Below are 19,149 nucleotides of genomic sequence, written 5' to 3' on the forward strand. Positions count from 1 at the left end.
TGATGAACAATGGCTTGGGTTATGATGTACATGGAATATTCCTGTGCCTACAGTTGCACAATGGGTATCATGTGGGGTTTTTTTGGGGGGGGGGGGGGGGTTGTGTCAGGAGCAGCTTGAGGAACTGCAAGTCACTTCTGGTCTAAGAGAATTGGCCGTCTGCAAGGATGTTGCCCAGGGGACACCCAAATGTTTTGATTTTTTGTGGGAGGCTTCTCTCATGTCCCTGCATGGGAAGCTGGAGCTGACAGAGGGAGCTCAACTTGCTCTCCCCAGATTCGAACCACTGACCTATCGGTCAACAATCCTGCCGACACAAGGGTTTAACCCACAGTGCCACAGGGGGCTCCTGTCATGTGGTAATGTCACAGGAGTCCCTTGGTGAAGAGCGGACATTGTGTAGTTGCTCAGGTTTTTTCCCCTGTACATGAAGGACCACTTAGGTTGACATAGGCCTCATGTACACTGAGCATTAAATGCAGTTTGAGGTGAGTTTCAAACTGCTGCAGCCAGACAACAAACTCCTGCGAAAGAAAGCATGTGCATCAGTGTTCTGTGATTTGTGTAATCATTATCTGGGCCTCATACTGGTTCCATGATTTCCAATATTATCATTTGCACAGTGAAACCACTTTCTTTTAATACCAGTTTGAAACTGTGTAGATGGAGCCATAGTCTTCTACAGAAGGGCAGCCATTATGTTTATATTGAGAGAAGGTATAACAAGTCACCATTACAGTGTAAAACATGGAAATTAGCAATCTGTTGATCTTCCTGTTGATCTTCCTGCCATTTCCATCACCTGTAGTCACTTGCAAGCAATGAAAGCTGAAATTAACTTTATGCTCATAAGGTGCCTATCTCCAATTCTGAGTATAATTACTGCATATTCCCTTAACTTTCTATATTGTGAAATGCTAAGGTGGTCCAGGCTTCATGAAACAAGATAATGCAAAAACTTTTTGACAGATACTTTTTACTGCTTTACCTTATCTGATTATAGGGGGAAACAGGATAATGTCTGGTATGCCAGGAAAGCTGTATTTTGTGTGTTCAGGTGTTCTATGGGCTTTTCCCTTTTTAATTGTCTTTCTGCAAAATGTTCCTTCAGAATACATATGGCGCTATCTTTCTATGGATTCAGTGATAACCTTCCCAATGTTGAAGAAGTGCAATGTTATCTGCAACCAGCCAGATTGCAATAATAATGCAGGAGAGTATGAGCTATCTCATTCATATTGATGAGATGTTAATTCTAAAGTCTAATCCGTTATACCTAAATGTCAGCATTATTTCTTAGTTCCTTATCAGAAACATGCAGCTCGGGTGCTTATCCTTTGTTCCTGTACATTTAGAAATATAGCTGCAATACTAAGTATGCAAATGAGTCTTTGAGATCTGAATGTGCTAATGTGATTCTGGGAAATTTCCTTCCTCGGGAGGTGCTCAGCCAAAATTCCAGTGTGTCATCGTAAGATTTGTCAGGCATTCCCCACTGCAGTAGATATGTGTTACTTGATAATAAAAGTAACTTTTGTTGTAATTGTATACACATTTATCTGAGAGTTAGCCTCAATAACTCAGATGTACATGTGTAGATGCATAATATTGTACTGTTATTATTTGCTTTTATCTGGCAGATTATTAGTCTTGGAAAATATATTGTTATGCTTTATTATATGTGAAGTTGTCTTTTTAAAATAATCTAACAGATTATTAACAGTTTAGGAAGATCCTCCATATCCTAGAATGTACATTGCATCTTTTTAAAGCATCCAGCATTCTTTGGTGAAGAGCTGTACCTTCCCAAAATATTTTGGATGAACCTATAGAAGATTTGAAAGTGTTTTTAGACTAGTGTTTGATTCACTTGGACTAGAGCCGTTATGTAATTTAGGAAGATGCTGGATTCAAGACCTTTAAGACAGTGTGACAAAAAGCACTGCTTCTTAAACTGTGGGTCCCGACCCCAAATGCGCTTTGCTCAATGTTAGGGTCTTGAAAAATTTGGAAACAGTAAAAGTTTTGTCACTTAGCTATTTTATACATTTACATGCATCTTTTACAGAGTGTTTACAGTGTACTCTGCAGAGGATGCTTCATAAAAAAGGAAATCAGTCTGTTTAGCAAGCTTTGCAAATACTGATTTCTTATTAGCAAATGTTTGATTTCTCCTGCATTTTGTATATCAGTTTACAGAATCATGTAAAATAATTGTGAGTAGAAAAGTTTAAGAAGCTCTGATCAAAAGGATGGAAGGCAAATCATCCTGTTTCCTTAACTAATTTTAAAGCTATGGGAGTTTAATCCACCTTTCCCCTTTACTCATTCTATCCTTGCAAAAAAAAAATCAAAACAGAATTTTTGAAGGAAGTAGTCATGTAAGAGGTTGCAGAAAAATAATAAAGAGTTTTGTAGTGGCACTTTAAAGACAAAATATCAGTACAGCCCATGTTTTATATCACCTATAAACCGCCATGATGTGTAATTTTTCTATCATTTATTTATTTATTATTTTGTTTTATCCCACCATTCTCCCAATATAGGGACTCTTGAGTGGTTACTATCTGACTCTTGGTTGGTTCTAGAAATGATCTGTTGTCTACGTTGATAGTGTCACCCAATCAGGCCAGAGATTAACAGCTCCAGAAACTTCAAGGATAGCCCAAAATGATCAGATGTTTGTTGAACTAAGAGCAAGGTTCATTCAGGCTTATAAAAAAGCAAAGAAAAAAATATATCAGGGTGCACATTCATATGGCTCCAGCCTATCTTGTATAGGAGGGACAATGGCTAACACTCGAACAATGGTTTTACAGTCCATCTTATCTCTACCGTCATCATTTTATTGCCTCATCCCCCTAAATTAGCAGGGAGAGAAATATCTGTTTTACTCTATGCAGATGATGTAGTACTTTTATAATTGTATTGGTCTAAGACGGCTTCTAAAAATACTGGATGTGTCTTGCAATGCCGAATCTTTGGCAATTATGATAAATCTAAAATGCTTGTCTTTGCCTGAAAAAGATGCAAACACTGCTGGAAATCAGTGGGCACCCAATAGAACAAGTCCAACACTTTAAATATGTGGGAGTCATTTTCCAGTCCATGGTACCTGGAAAGCTCAAGTGTCCCATACCATATCAAATACACAGCAGAGTTACGACTTATGTCATTTTTAATGGTAAAGGAGGCCAGCATGTACCTTCAGGAAGTTTTTAATGATAAGATTTTACCTTGGAAGTTATATAGAGCACAATTGTGTGCATTTAACAGCATCAAGGCCTTAGAAGCTGTCCAGACAAAAAAAAATTAAGAAGCATTCTTAGCTTCTCCTGTGTATCTCATGTATTTTTATGGTTAGAGACTGGTCAGATCTCTGTTAAGTCTTGAATCTGGCTGTATAAATTAAAATTGTGGTTAAAATTGATTTTCATGATTAAAGGTCTGGTGACTCTAGGCATGAAATTGGCAATCCATTCCAATCAAAATGGAAAAATTTAGTTGACCAGAAAACCTCAAATCTTGGATTTTCACAAAATGCCATCTTAACTATGGGCTACACAAAAGCCAAAGAAAATATACAACAGCGTATCTGGGATACTGAGTTGCAAAACTACCTAAATGCAGCTTCTGTTCTTGCAGTCTTCAAAGACAATGGAAGGGCCCTTCTTCCTGCAGAGTACTTAAGCAATCTAATTATGCCAAAATAGAGGAAAGTCTTCTTGTGGCTAAATTCAATGGATTACCCTCTGCAGTGCTGGAGGGAAGATATAACAGTGTACCATACTGTGAACACCTATGTCCCCGTGAGGCAGAGCGGGGCATATTGTACTACATAAACCTTCGACAATGTTTTGTTAATGCGATTTCACAAGGTTTACCAGGGAGACCAGAAAGATTTTATATTTATTATCTTTTGGCTGACCAGTCTTCTGAAATTACTGCCAAAGTTGCTAGCTTCTGTGTAGAAGCAATAGCTTGCTGGCACAACATATTGCCAAAGTCTTGAAAAGTTTTAGTGTTTTATCTTAGCTTTTATTGTGTTATTTAAACATACATATATTTAATACTGTTTTTACTTAATATCGTCTCTTAACTCTGGTTTTAAAAGCTGTATTTTAATGCTTAAATGTATGTTTTATTTAACTTTTACTGTTCGTTTTAATTCTGGTCATTGACCAAAATAAAATACTTGATTTTGACCCTTCTGGCCAATGAGAAATGAACACCAGTCTTCTCTTCACTTGTCTGGTCAAAAGGGCATGGCTCTCTAAATATGGACATGTAGGCATTTCAGGCAAAAAGCAGCTGTCAATCATGCACTGCCCAGTACCACTATTTGGGCCGTCCAATTATAAAACGAGGAGGGCAGAAGCCTGAGTGTTCTTTGCATGACTCAGCAATTTCTGCACAATGGTGTTTTGGGGGGGGGGAGTTCGATTTCTGTTTCACAGTATTCATTCGAAACACAACAGTTGGCACAGCTGAATGCTTTTTTATTCTTTTTTCTTTATATATATATTTTATTGTTTTATCCCACTCCTCCCCTCCCCTCCTTGTACATGGAATTTATACATCAAACTACACAAGTTACATTTGAAATATCAATCTCAGTCTTAATTTTTCCACTCCACATCTTAGCACATTCTCTAAATAATTCCTAACTGGTTCCCACATCCTTTTAGTTATTGTAACCTTTTCAATTTTATCTATATTGTTCCATTTGCAATTTGTTATTTTCACATTTAACATATTAACTATATACTCATACCAATATACTCAAGTCTCCATTTTGTTTTATCTTTCCAACCTCTCACTAAAATAATTTGTGCACATGCTCTTCATTCGTCAATCAATTGTTCTTTTTGTATATTCTTCACTCCTATTATCCTTGCATGTAGTACATTTCTATTAACTATTACGATTTGTAAATTTAACATTCTGTTGATTTCTCCTTTAATCATTCTCCCCTATTCTTGCGCTCGATAGCATTCCCAAATCATGTGATTAAACACCTCTCTGTTCACAACCATGCCACCACCTGTCCTTTATCCCTGGTAAAAAACATGACAGCCAAATGCGAGAATACTTTTTACAGGTTATCTTCTTAGTGATCCACAGTTGCTTTTATTAGGATTGATTTTTAATTTTTTTTTAGTGTCAAAAGCATTGCATAAATAAATAAGTATACAACTGATAAAATAAAGGAGGCACAGTCCGGAAAACTCACAGCAACCTAGTGATTCTAGCCATGAAAGACTTTGACAATACAACCCCTTTCAATTATACTGGTTTGGAGTCGGGAGCTGGGGGAAAAGCAGGATAGTAGGAATAAAATAAAAATATTGCAGACTTGTGTAACTATTTTAACACTTTTTTTCTTTTATGTGATTTTAACAAACTTGTTTCACTAATTGCATGTTTCATTTATATATCGTGTTTATATTTTGTAGGTTTCAGTCTGTATTGTTTTTAAGGTGGCTCTCCAAGAGAGAAAAGCATGGCTCAAAAACATGATGATGATGATGTTGCAATAATAATAATAATAATAATAATAATAATAAACAACTACGTTTTACAAATTGCATGTTTCATTTATATATCATGTTTATATTTTTTAAGTTTCGAACTGTATTGTTTTTAAGGTGGCTCTCCATGAGAGAAAAACATGGCTCAAAAACATAATAATGATGATGTTGCAATAATAATAACAACAACAACAAAGTATGGATCATTGATGTTGCAATCCCACGCGACAGCATGATTGAAGAGAAACAACTGGAAAAGCTGACATGATATGAGGATTTAAAAACTGAACTGCAAAGACTCTGGTACAAGCCAGTAAAGGTGGTCCCAGTGGTCATGAGCACACTGGGTGCAGTGCCTAAAGACCTTGGCCTGCACTTAAACACAATTGGCGCTGACAAATTACCATTTGCCAGCTGCAAAAGGCTACCTTACTGGGATCTGCATGCATTATTTGCAGATACATCACGTGTCCGACGTGTGATCCAATACAACAACCAGCATAGTGATCTTGTTTGCTGTGGACTCATCTTGTTGCGTTTCTAATAATAATAATAATAATAATAATAATAATAATAATAAACATTTTATTAATTGCATGTTTCATTTATATATTGTGTTTATATTTTGTAGGTTTCAAACTATCTTGCTTCTAAGGTGGTTCTCCAAGAAAGAAAAGCATGGCTCAAAAACATTTTATTTATTTTGGACATTTATATCTCGTCCTATCTCGACCTCCGCGGAGGGACTCAGGGTGGCTGACAACAAAAGCATATACATCTTAAGTAAAAACAGTATAAAACATTAGAAAAACATCATAAAAACTAAAATATTAGAAAAACACGATGATGATGTTGCAGTAATAATAGTAACAAACATTGTACTGTGTATTGTCGAAGGCTTTCATGGCCGGAATCACTAGGTTGTTGTAGGTTTTTTCGGGCTATACGGCCATGGTCGAGGCATTCTCTCCTGACGTTTTGCCTGCATCTATGGCAAGCACCTCAGATGTAGTGAGGTCTGTTGGAAACTAGGAAAAAGTTTATATATCTGTGGAATGACCAGGGTGGGACAAAGGACTCTTGTCTGCTGGAGCTAGGTGTGAATGTTTCAACTGACCACCTTGATTAGCATATAATAGCCTTGTACTAATTACATGTTTCATTTATACATCGTATTTATATTTTGTAGGTTTCAAATTGTATTGCTTCTAAGGTGGCTCTACAAGAGAGAAAAGCATACCTCAAAAATATTATGATATTGAAATAATAACAACAATAAACCACACAGCTATTGCTTAGGTCAATTGTATGGCAAACTACAAGAATGAATTGCATTGTGGCTGATACTAGGGCTTTCTTCTTCATATTTTCAATACGTGTTTAAGCTACAGGACCAAAGTTAGAAAGGGCATGGACACTACAGTCAGGAGGGAGAAAGCAGCTTCCAAGGATATCAAGAATACCAGGAAGCTTGCATTCCCTCCCAATATATGTAATGAGAGGTTCTTAACATTCCTAGCTCTATGTTTGCTGGTGACGCCATCATTAGGGCGTCGCGTTTTGATGGCATCATTCCTGTGGCGGAGATGGCGGGTGCTTCTTAAAGAAACAGGACTCGTCGTCGGGAAGAGAGGGGCGTCATGACGGGCCGCAAGTTCCCGAAGGAGAAGAAGCGGCACCGCTCCCGTTTGGGCGGCTCGGAAGAAGGAGGCGGAGGAGGGGGAGGCGGCAGCGAGCGGAAACGGCGCAGCACTGAATCGCTACACGGCGCCAGCGAGGTAAAGCACCTCAGAATGGGAGAAGCGGGAGAGGTGGAAATGCGCATGCGCGGAATGCTCCCGCTGAACAGCTTTTTTTTTTTACTACGCATGCGCGGGGTTGAACTCCTTGTTTGTTTTTTCCCCCACTCTGATGGGATTCATGGTACTACATGCCTTGGATGTATCTACACCAGGCCTGGGCAAACTTGGCCCGGCTGTTAGGAATTGTGGGAGTTGAAGTCCAAAACACCTGGAGGGCCCAAGTTTGCCCATGCCTGATATACACTGAAGAATTGATGAACACTTTTTAAACAAAGGTTCTTTTTATTGCAATTTCAATGTGAAAGGGGTTATCAGGGCAACTTTTACACAAAACACGACATTAGATGTATAGGCATACAAATTATATATAACTACCTTGGACATACAAACAACCTATAACTACATCGGCTAACAAACAAAGGGGATTTCATTTTTACTCCGCATTTACACATTAATTCATCTGTTCCCATCATAAATGTCTTGGAGTCACCTTAGATCAAACACTGACATTTAGGAAACACAACGAAAACCATGCACAAAGCTGCATGCAATAACATCCAGTGGAAACTTACTGGTAGCACATGGGGTGCAGATCCAAAATTAATAAGAATATCAGCCCTGACCTTGTCTTACTTAATTGCTGAGTATGCCTGCCCTTTTTGGCACAAGTCAGCCCATGCAAAGTGGGTGAACGTAGCACTAAACTAAACATGCAGAATAATCACAGGATGTCTCAAACTTACACCTGTTGATAGACTCTATAACAGGGGTCCTCAAACTTTTTAAACAGAGGGCCAGGTGACAGCCCCTCAAATTGTTGGAGGGCCGGATTATAATTTGAAAAAAAGCATGAATGAATTCCTATGCACACTGTACATATCTTATTTGTAGTGCAAAAAACACTTAAAAACAATACAGTAATTAAAGTGAAGAACAATTTTAACAAATATAAACTTATTAGTATTTTGATGGGAAGTGTCGGCCTGCTTTTGGCAGATGAGATAGGATTGTTGTTGTTGTGTGCTTTCAAGTCATTTCAGACTTAGGTTGGCCCTGAGCGAGGGCAGAGTAAATGACCTTGGAGGGCTGTATCTGGCCCCTGGGCCTTAGTTTGAGGACCCCTGCTCTATAAAATAGCAACGCTCCTGATGTGCAGATCATGCTTACCTTTTCTGTATTGAACATAACAGGATCTAAACTTGGCAGGGTTGTGTCCTCTGCCTCTTCCTCCTGATCCATTTTACTACTATCACAAGTATCAGGCAAATTGTGGCTGTTTGGCATAAACCCATGCTCGTTTTCCCTGTTGTTGTTGTTGTTGTGTGTGTGTGTTTTTTTCCATGTCAGGAGCAATTTGAGAAGCTGCAAGTTGCTTCTGGTGTGAGAGAATTGGCTGTCCGCAAGGACTTTGCCCAGGGGATGCCCAGATATTTTAATGTTTTACCATCCTTGTGAGAGGCTTCTCTCATGTTCCCATATGAGGAGCTGGAGCTGACAGAGGGAGCCCATTCTCACTTTCCCAGATTCAAACCTCTGACCTGTTGGTCTTCAGTCCTGTCGGCACAAGGGTTTAACCCAGTGGTTCTCAACCTGGGGTCCCCAGATGTTTTTGGCTTACAACTCCCAAAAATCCCAGCCAGTCTACCAGCTGTTAGGATTTATGGGAGTTGAAGGCCACTAACAGGTTGAGAACCACTGGATTAACCCATTGCACCACCATTGTTGTTGTTGTTGTTCATGGCCTTTTCCTACTTCAACATTCAAGATGGATTATAGCAGAATAAAAATATTTAAAGTAATTAAACTACCAAAAACCCTAGTTAATAACTTAAACCGTTAAAAATAATAACAAATAGGAAATTAAACACAATATTTATAGGTGGTGCAGCTTTTACAATGAATCCTTAAAAGCTAGTTGAAACACAAGGATCTTAAATTTTTTGGTAGAATAAGAGTGTGGAAGGTGCCAATCTAAGGCCCCATCTACACTGACCATTTAAAGCAGTTTTAAACCTTCATTGAATTGGTTTCACTGCGCAGGTGTTCACAAAGGGAATCATGGTACCTGTTAGAGGCCTAAATAGTGATGAAACAAACCACAGAGGACTGATGCACATTAAGGCTTTCTTTTGCATGCTTTTGTGAGAGTTTGTCATCTGGCTGCCACAGTTTGAAGCTAGATTTGAACTGCATTAAATGGCTAGGCAGTGGTTCTCAACCTGGGGTCCCCAAATGGTTTTGGACTTCAACTCCCAGAAATCCTCACAGCTGGTAAACTGGCTGGGATTCCTGGGAGTTGTAGGCCAAAACACGTGGGGACCCACAGGTTGAGAACCACTGGGCTAGAACCTAACCTTCTCAGAAATGGGAGTTTCATTGCCTGGAGGTAGCTACTAAGAAGGTTCTCTTCAGATTTAACATTGCATGTTCTGAAGCAGAGGGAAAGGACTCTTCAGTAAGGCCCCATGTACACGACCATATAATCCAATTTCTGATCCCAGATTATCTGCTTTGAATTGGATTATATGGCAGTGTAGACTTATATAATCTTGGATCAGATACTAGGTAATATGGCAGTGTAGATCCATCCTAAGTGGGCTTTACTCCTTTGGAACTGGTTGCTGAAAGAGCCTTCAGTCTTCTCTGTTTTTGTGGTATTTGTGCACTCTTACCCTGAAAAAAGTCCCACTGGACACAGTGGAGTATTGAGTAAACAAACACACATAGGATTATTTTCTTGATACAGAAAGGTAGACACCTTCTGATTCTTTGTTCTTTTGATCCATTCAACATGGCAAAGCATGGGGAATGCTTTCAAAGTGGTAGATTGCAATATGTGACCGGTTTGGAAAAACATATGCTAGAGGTCTTGCTGCTTGGAAAAGGCCATATGCTAATGATCAAGTGTCTCCTAATTATGTGTTTTGAACGCCAGCACAGACAGTCCCCATGGGACCTCATCAAATCCCGTCACTTTCTCTACTGCTTGCATGTGTGATGACACTCAGCTCTGTCTCTCTAACCCAGAACCTTGGAGGGAAGCTCCAATTACAAATCTCTAATGCTCCTCTATACTATTTTTCACTTGTTTGCTTTATTGTCATCTGCAGTTCAGCTAGTTCAGATTTGATATCTTCCTTTGTGAGCCTTCCTTTCTCCATTCTCTCTCTTGGTACAGCATGTAGCTTTTGCTTCATAATTGATCATCCTTTGGCAATCATGATTTGGCAATGGGCATACTGAAACCATTGCCAAATCATATGACTTCTCTATTTGATTTGTTTCAAAAATATGCCCCTCCTCCTCTAACTTTAAAGCAAAACTGGCCCATGTTCTGAGTTTTTTCATTATTGTATCTTTTTACAGTGATGCTGTTTTGCATAATCTTAACAATTAACAGGTTTATTTTACACAAAACTGGTGTCACTGCTTAGTCTTTAAGGTACCATAGAATTGTTGCCTTTGAACTATCTTTTTGACAATTAATCCTCTGTACTTTTTCTTTGCCTCATATATTTCCATCACTTTAATACTAAAATTATTCTGCTGCCTTACTGCTGCTATAATTGAATAAAAACTGGGTTCTGGAATTGCTTTTGATGTGCTTTTAGGAGTCTTTGAATGTGTTTTAGAAAAGCATTTTATATTTTATTATTATTATTATTATTGTTTGTTCATCACCTCAGGAGCCCTTACCGGTTGAGAGGCCATACAGAAAAACTTTAAACAAACAAAAATATCTCACAGAGTTGTTGTGAGGATGATATGTGGGAGAGCAGAGCATGTATGTATGCTGCCTCAAATTTGGAAGAGAGGTGGGATATAAATTGCCTTAACAATTTAACTTGATGGGATTTTCACACATATGATCCTGCTGTAAGATCTGTAGACAAAGCTTAGCTGCTGAGATTGCTGTACAGTCAAACACATTCTTAATAGGCACATGACTGAAATAATTTTCTCTCTCATTTTAGGAAACAAAATGTACTGCACAAGTTCCAGAGAAGGAGGATATGAGGGAAGAACCCAGTGACATAGAAGAAGGTGGACTAGATCTCAGTGTGCAACTAAAGCCAGTTAGTTTCTACATCACAGACAAGAAGGAAATGCTTCAACAATGTTTTTATATCATAGGAGAAAAGAAATTGCAAAAAATGTTGCCAGACATTTTAAAGGTACTGAAATATATCTTTGTTTTCGGATTTTAAAAATGACGAAGCAGTTCAGCTTATATCAGAGCTGTTTGCATTCTTCTTTAATTGTAGTTTAAAGTAATGTTGTTTTTTTCAGACTGTAATCCTCCAAAAGTTTTGGGCTTCAGCACCAAATATGGCTAGTGGTTAGGAATTCTGGGAGTTAATTTTGGAGAACATTGGTGTGAAGAAAATACACTCTTTGACCCTTCTTGTTGTTTCTCTATTATTATCATCATCATAATCATCATCTTTATTTATATCCCGCCTTTCCTTCATGGGGACTCAAGACAGTTAACAACCATACAATCGTATCATAATTTTAAACAAAGCAAATACAAATACAATAAAAATAATTTTAAACAAAACAAATACAAAAATTAAAAAAAAAATATGCTAAAGATACACCATTCATTTAAGCCGAAAGTTGAAGGCATTTCTCCACAAACAAGGCTCCTTACAGAAAGGACCCAATACAAAAATAAGGAGAGGAACTCAGGAAGAGTCCTGGCACTGGGTAAAGTTACATAGCAGTACTGATATGGAGAGTTTGGGATGTAATCTGTTCAAGGAGTAGAGGAACCAAAATGAAGCTGGTCTCCCAGCAAAGCTGATGAGCTGGACTTGCTTTCTCTCTGTCATTCTGCTGCATCCTGATGGAACATCTGTTGTCAGATGGCAGTTGAAGGAGGGGACAACCCTCTGAGGCTTTGCTATTTTCTGTCTTCAGGTAACTTATGCACCTGACAATTTTGAATTAACATAGTTATGAAACTGACTATGTAATAAACATGTTATGTACACTATTCTCTCATAATTGTATTTGTCACCATATCATAGGCTATCGCTCGTGGCCGAGTATGATTGATTTCCAAGTGTAGGATCTTGGCAGTGGGTCTGCAAATGACTGTATAGCCCTATTCAGGATCTACATGGTCTTTTGCAGTGAGGGCATCCATTTCCAGATGGAAGGTGGTCCTGACAGAGGTAAAGCTTTATTTAGTGATGATGAAACTTTATTTATAGCCTGCCCTATCTCCCTGAGGGGACTCAGGGTGGCTTACAACATTCAATGCCAGCAGTAATATATAAACAAATTAAAAAAAACAACTCAGTATATTCTAAAACAACTTAAATAAACAAGACATAACACACTCCACATAATGACAAACATATTAATTCCTTAAAATCTTAATTAAAATATCTAAAATTAGACATTATTGGACGGGACATGGTAAACAGCAGATCTTCCCATCTTATGGAAGCTGTGAGGAATTTCCTTCTCTCTTTTTTTTCTGTTCCTCGTTCCTTTCTTCTCTTCCATTAAAAATTGCTACTTCTGAGGCAAAGGCCACTTCTTTGGCACATTCAGTCTCTCACCAAGTTTTGTTTTGCATTCAGGACCATTCTAATGTCTTTACATGCACAGTTCTCTGTTTGTTTGTTAGAACAATGTCGGAACATGGAATACCAGATTATTCTTCTTTTAACATCTAAATGTTAGGAGAATAACAATCTGGAGTTTCCAGTTTGGATGTTATGCTGAAAAGGCCAAGGCTTTCTGAGATATCCAAATGTGCTGGCTGAAAGTAGGGTAAAATAAGTTAAAGTTTGGTTAGTCAGGAGTTCCTAAATTATGGGTTGTGCGGAAATTTCTAAATTGATATAAGTAACATATAAATTAGATGCTCCTAAGACCCCAAAGCACTCTCACCCCACTTCTCACCCCCAGAGCCCATGCATTCTTTTTGTGTCCCATTGATCTCAAGATGTGCTACTTCAAGCAGAAAGTGCTCTGAGAAAGTCCGCCCACTTATCAGTTCCTTGGTTTGAAGGTGGTGCTTATTAAACACATTCTAAACCTCTCTAGGTTATGTCAGGGGTAGCACACTTCATTGATGTTCCCACTTTGACCCCATTGGACAAACCAGAAGAGTTGTCACAACATTTACTATTTTGGTCACTTTTCAGCCATTTGAGTTGATTGCGTTTGTTAAGGGGTCGTCAGAGCCATGAAAACGATAGCGTTTATAATCTGTTTGAAGGTGTTTGGTATCTTTTGCTATTTGGGAGCAAAAGCAATCTGGAAATGTTTTTAATAGGAAGTCTGTTTTTTTTTTTTTTTTGTAGAGATTCCAGAAAGCCTGGAACTGTAGGTTGAATGTGGCCCACCTCAACAGTTTTCCCACCACTGAATTGTGGCTTGAACTCTATTCAAAATTATCCTTCAGCTATAAGTAATTTAGAAAATATTGTAAATAATAAACAAATGCTACTACACATAGTTGCAAAAGAAAAGCATACTTCTTATAATGATAAAAAAACTCAGACAACTATGACCTTACCATATAACCCACCAATTAAAATATGTTTTTCCCAATTAAAATTGACTCTTTCACTGATTAATCAACTAAGCTGTACTTGATTAACCTACCAATTAAAGCTGGCAGTCTTTTTCAGGGTGCGCCCTGTGCATTTGTAAGCTGGTTCAATAGTAGCTCAGTAGGCATTAAGATCAGACGGCTACAAAAGCATTCTGTGTTTATATATTTGTCTCTGTGTGTGTTTTAATAAATACTCTTGTACAGCCCTCGGAATAGAGCAGGCTGGAAATGTAAATAACGTTAATTACTGTGGCATATGGAATAATGTAGTATATAATTATAGCATTTCCACGGGGATATTGAAATTCTTCTTTAATTGGACATAACGGCATCAGATATGAATGTGGCAACTTGGCAGTTTATAAATAAGTCATTTATAATTAAAGAGAACACCACTCCCTGGAGATGCATGGCTTGCTTGCTAGGAAATAAAGTAACCACAACTTGAGGGCAGGCAGAATTTACAAAATAAATGGAAAACAACATCACTGGTGGTCGGCGTTCTTTAAGCTGATTCTCTGTTGCAGACTCTACTCTTTATAAAAAAAATCAGCAGTATTGCAATTATGAGATGCCTGAAGAGGAAGATTTTGTAGTTGTAGGAAAGGGAAGAAAGTAAGTGCTTTTGCTTTGTTCCCTAAGGCTCTAGAACCAGTTCCATAGCAACATGTAGCAACACCTTTTGGTTAGCTATACAGGCAATCACTGAGTTATTAATATATGACTTACATCTGATTCATAAATAAGAATGGAGGTAATACAGCAGGATGTGAGAGAAATCTACCCTTAGGAAGGGAAATTCATTCCTGAAAGAGTTATCATGGGTAAAAGGTGTCTCAACCAAAACTTTCTCACCAATCCTTGTTTCCACAAGTCAAAATCCAATTATCACATGGACAGAAAGTGAAGTGAAATCATCTGAACAAGGGCACAAACAACAAAGCAAACATAACAGGGATGTTAACCCTTCCCTATGCTATTCAAAGCGCTATGGAGGGTGGAGGGTGGGGTGAAGTTACACTTAAAGAATATACCTGTTCAGACTTACATACTAGGGCTGGGCAATTTGTTTCGTTAATTCGTAATTCGTTAAATAATTCGTTAATTTTTGAATTACAAAACGATAACGAATCAGTCTGGAGCAATCTGGAGCAATTTTTTAAAAAAACGAATTTTTAAAGCTATTTTGTAATTGTTTTGTAATTGTTTCGTTATTATTTCAGCTCCCAAAGCTCTGCGTATTGGTACTCCTTCTTGCCTCTAAGCCCAGCTGGCTGCATTTTTCTCGCTGGTTATAGAATGACATTCTTCTTATACTCAGAAATGATTTGTCATTTAAGGCTGCTTCACTTTTTTCTGCTCCTGCAAGAATAAATGCCCCTTAGGGATGGAGATCAAGATGCCCACTCTGGGGAAGGGGGAAGGAAGGGTGGGGAGAAGCAGAGCCCCCGGGACTCGCCAGGAAGTTGAACCGGGGCCACTGGTTCCTCTCCTGCCTAGTTGCCCCTCTTTCGCCAGCATCGCCAGGAGGCACCAGAGACCCCCAGGGAAAGCCTGGAAGAATCCCGAAAGCAAAACATGCCGTGAAGACGAGGGAGGAAGAGGAGGATGGGGAGGCGATGAACCTACCCGGAAAGCTTGGCGATCTTGACAAAGCTAGTAAACACATCCATCCATGCAGCCGCCTGAGCTCTGCCCGCTCGCCTCGCTCGCCCTTCTCTCGCTCACTCCAGCAGCTCCATGCCTGGGAGAAGGCGACTTGGCAGGGCAGCTCCCGTCCCCGCCAAGGTTTGCTGTTGCTGCTTCTGCTTCTTCTGCTGGGGAAAGGAAGAGAACGAGAGCTGCCCTGCCAAGCCGCCTTCTCCCAGGCATGGAGCTGCTGGAGTGAGCGAGAGAAGGGCGAGCGAGGTGAGCGGGCAGAGCTCAGGCGGCTGCATGGATGGATGTGTTTAGCTTTGTCAAGATCGCCAAGCTTTCCGGGTAGGTTCATCGCTTCTCCCGGCGGCCCCAAGAGAGGGAGAGAGAGAGGAAGAGAAGCCTGAAGCGTGGAGAGGAGGAGGAGGAGGAGGAGGAGGAGGAGGAGGAGGAGGAGGCAGCAGTAGAGGCAGCGACGACTCCTACCAGGGCTCCTGGTTTCAGGGCCGCGCGCGTGCGCGCTCCCGCTCTCCCTCTCTCTGCCAGGGCCAATTCGGGGCGACCCAAAGTGCCTGCCGAGCGAAGAAGGGAGCAAGTTGCACAACCGCGTCCGCCATTTTAACGAATTGATTCGTTAATAATAACGAATTTTCGTAAATACTGAACTTTTAAAAAGGAAAATTTTGTAATTATTTTAAATAACGAAACAAAAAAACATCCCAATTACAAAACGATTACAAAACCAAATTTTTGCGTTGTTACCCAGGCCTATTACATACAACTTCAACTTAAGGACAAACCTACAGAACCTATCTAGTTCAGAACTTGGGTACTGCCTGTGCTGATCTTTCTACTCTTTCCATTATAAAGCAAAATAGCAAAATATATTAATCCACAAACATTTTGTTTAGCATGATTCCTCACATATATTTTGGCCAAAACTTGTGTATGTTGTGAGTGAGATTTCGGGGGGGGGGGGGGGGGGGATGGTGAGATGTAAATGTAATTTTAATTGTATTTTTGTAGTTTAATTGTATTTTTCCTTTTATCTACACACTAATATTTAATTGGTTTTTAAAAATGTAATTGCTTGTGTATTTTTTAATTGGTCTTAGTTGTGTGGTTGTTAGCCTTCTTGAGTCTCCGTGGGAGAAAGTTGGGGTAAAAATGAAGTTGATAAAAATAAGAATAATAATATGTAGAGGGGAACATTAATTATAACATCTCAATCTACTGAGAAGCATTTAAATTGTTTGTACCCTTGCCACAGGAGTGGTTTGATAGATAATCTAGATACTCCATTAAGAGGTTGAGGCATGAAGTTGGAATGGCTTAGAGCAGTGGTTCTCAACCTGTAGTTCCCCAGATGTTTTGGCCTTCAGCTCCCAGAAATCCTAACAGCTGGTAAACGGGTTGGGATTTCTGGGAGTTGTAGGCCAAAACATCCACAGGTTGAGAAGCACTGACTTAGAGGGATTAGAACAGACCATTATAGACTATCTTGTGAAATAATTGTGAACTATCTTTTCTAATAAAAAATAAAATAAATTGGTTTCTTAGAGGGTTTGGGGGGAGTTTCAGCCTTAAGTTAAAATCTAATCAATAGCCTTCATCATGATTAAGCATGGGGTTTGTGGCAGAAAGATAATGCTGACTAACAGTGCTTACAAAAGAGCAAGGTGGTCTCCAGAAATTTTGCTACCTGAAGCTGAATAGCAAACTGTATCTCTCTTCCTCCATCTGAACTTAAGATTCATAGCCTACTAAAGGCATAAATTCCCACAACCATTATTGGCTGGTCTCAGTGTCTGTCAGTACTGTTTAGACATGAGCAAAGTGCGTTTGTGATCATTTTATGAGAAAACAAAGATGATAATGAAAGAATTGTGGCTTAGGGTTGCTTGACTAGCAAAGTTTTCCTTCTCGGAATAAATATGAATGTGTTGGAGACTATCTAAGACTGGGACTGATTCAAGAAAAAGGAAGATCTGTGACAAGTAAAAGAATAGGAGCTGGAATAAGCCATATCCATGTGCTGGATTGGGGAATTTGATAAATGTTGTTATTCAGGATGTATCAGAAAGAAATGAAGTCGAGATCGTTTATTATTATTTATTTAATGTTTAGTATTTGGCTTTCTAAATGTGCATGTACTATGTTGCCTTTTTTAAAAAAAGAGTCGTTATTTCCCCTAGAACTGTTCTATAGAAGAAATCAAAAAGCTTTGTCTTGAACAGCTGGAACTCATGTCTGAGAAGAAATTACTGAAAATTCTTGAAGGTAAGGAGTTTATGCCAAACCAAAAGTATGTTGTATTAGATTGCATTCACTGTAAAAAAAAAATAGACTAATTCCCATCAAAGAAGCACGTTAACAAATAAAATAATACATATTTTTGGTACAAAAAAAGTAACCTGACTGAAGCACAATCCTGTTTGTGTCCACTTAGAAGTAAGTTCAGAAGAGTTAGATGGGATTTATTACCTTTCATGTAGGGATAGGGTTGCATCCAAATACTTTGACTCTGTACTAGGCTTCAAATACATCTAATAAAATGGGACTTTTCGAAGTCTCAGCAAGCTTGAGGTTCTTTATTTCATGCATTTCAATCAGATTCATGATTCAGACAGAGCACTCCGGATTGAGAAGCAAGAGCAGTTTATAGCAAAGGGAGTAACTATAGCAGATGATTTATGATTTTGAATCAGTAATCTTTGCTTTACTGCAGTGGAAAGCAATGTGCATTTGTCAGAAGCTAGCAGCAGCGTTGGACCATTTTGGTTCACTGGTTGTTTAGATTTGTTTGTGCTATCTAGGGACAGGAATAAACTTTCATCCATCCCTACTATACTACAATTTTGCAAAAGCTGTTGTTTCTTGCTGCAATTTGGCTGTGATCTACAATGTTGGTTTTGTTTTCAGTTATTTATATCACTCCATCAGCCACAGTACTTTCCAGGGTAGCATTAGCACAAAACAAAACAAAAAATCCTGGAACAAAAAAGGTCTGGTCACCATTCCGATTTCACAAGGGACAAAAAAGACTACAGAATAAGGAACGAACAGACAGTACTGGAAGGTTCTTTTATACCTTGGGACACTCAAAAACAAAATCCCCTGAGTAGTCAGAAATCCAATTCCAATTCTCAAAAATTGGCATTTTTGATGTTAAAAATAGTAGGGAAAGATTTGAAATGTATTTAAAAGTAAATAAAGATTTTAAAGATAGGAAGACAGCACAGGAGGCTGTTTAGGATCATTGGCCAACTAGATTAGCACTGTCTACACTGTCACCAGCTATGTCTACTGTTTCAAAGTAAAATATTTCCCAGAATGAATTAGATGTGAGAGAAATGGAATCCAGAGCCTTCTGTGTGTAAGGTAAAAGTAAAAGTTTCCCCTCAACATTAAGTCTACTTGTGTCTGACTCTGGGGTGGTGGTGCTCATCTCAATTTCTAAGCCTACGAGCGTTGTCTGTAGACACCTCCTAGTTCATGTGGCTGGCATGACTGCATGGAGCGCTGTTACCTTCCCACAGAAGCGGTGCCTATTGATCTACTCACATTTGTATGTTTTCGATCTGCTAGGTTAGCAGAAGCTGGG

General features: G+C 38.9%; 1 protein-coding gene across 1 annotated transcript in view; it reads left to right on the plus strand.

Annotated features, from left to right (window-relative positions):
* Positions 1-7,089: 7,089 nt before the first annotated feature.
* The window catches only part of CAAP1 (caspase activity and apoptosis inhibitor 1), a 37,926-nt gene continuing 25,866 nt past the window's right edge, over positions 7,090-19,149 (plus strand). Inside the window, exons 1-3 of the mRNA XM_060762461.2 lie at positions 7,090-7,309; positions 11,308-11,508; positions 17,741-17,825. Coding sequence (XP_060618444.2) covers positions 7,172-7,309; positions 11,308-11,508; positions 17,741-17,825 — 424 coding nt within the window. The 5' untranslated portion in view covers positions 7,090-7,171. The remainder of the gene's footprint in view (positions 7,310-11,307; positions 11,509-17,740; positions 17,826-19,149) is intronic.

The sequence above is a fragment of the Anolis sagrei genome, chromosome 2 (assembly GCF_037176765.1).
Source record: "Anolis sagrei isolate rAnoSag1 chromosome 2, rAnoSag1.mat, whole genome shotgun sequence".
NCBI classification, from domain to species: domain Eukaryota; kingdom Metazoa; phylum Chordata; class Lepidosauria; order Squamata; family Dactyloidae; genus Anolis; species Anolis sagrei.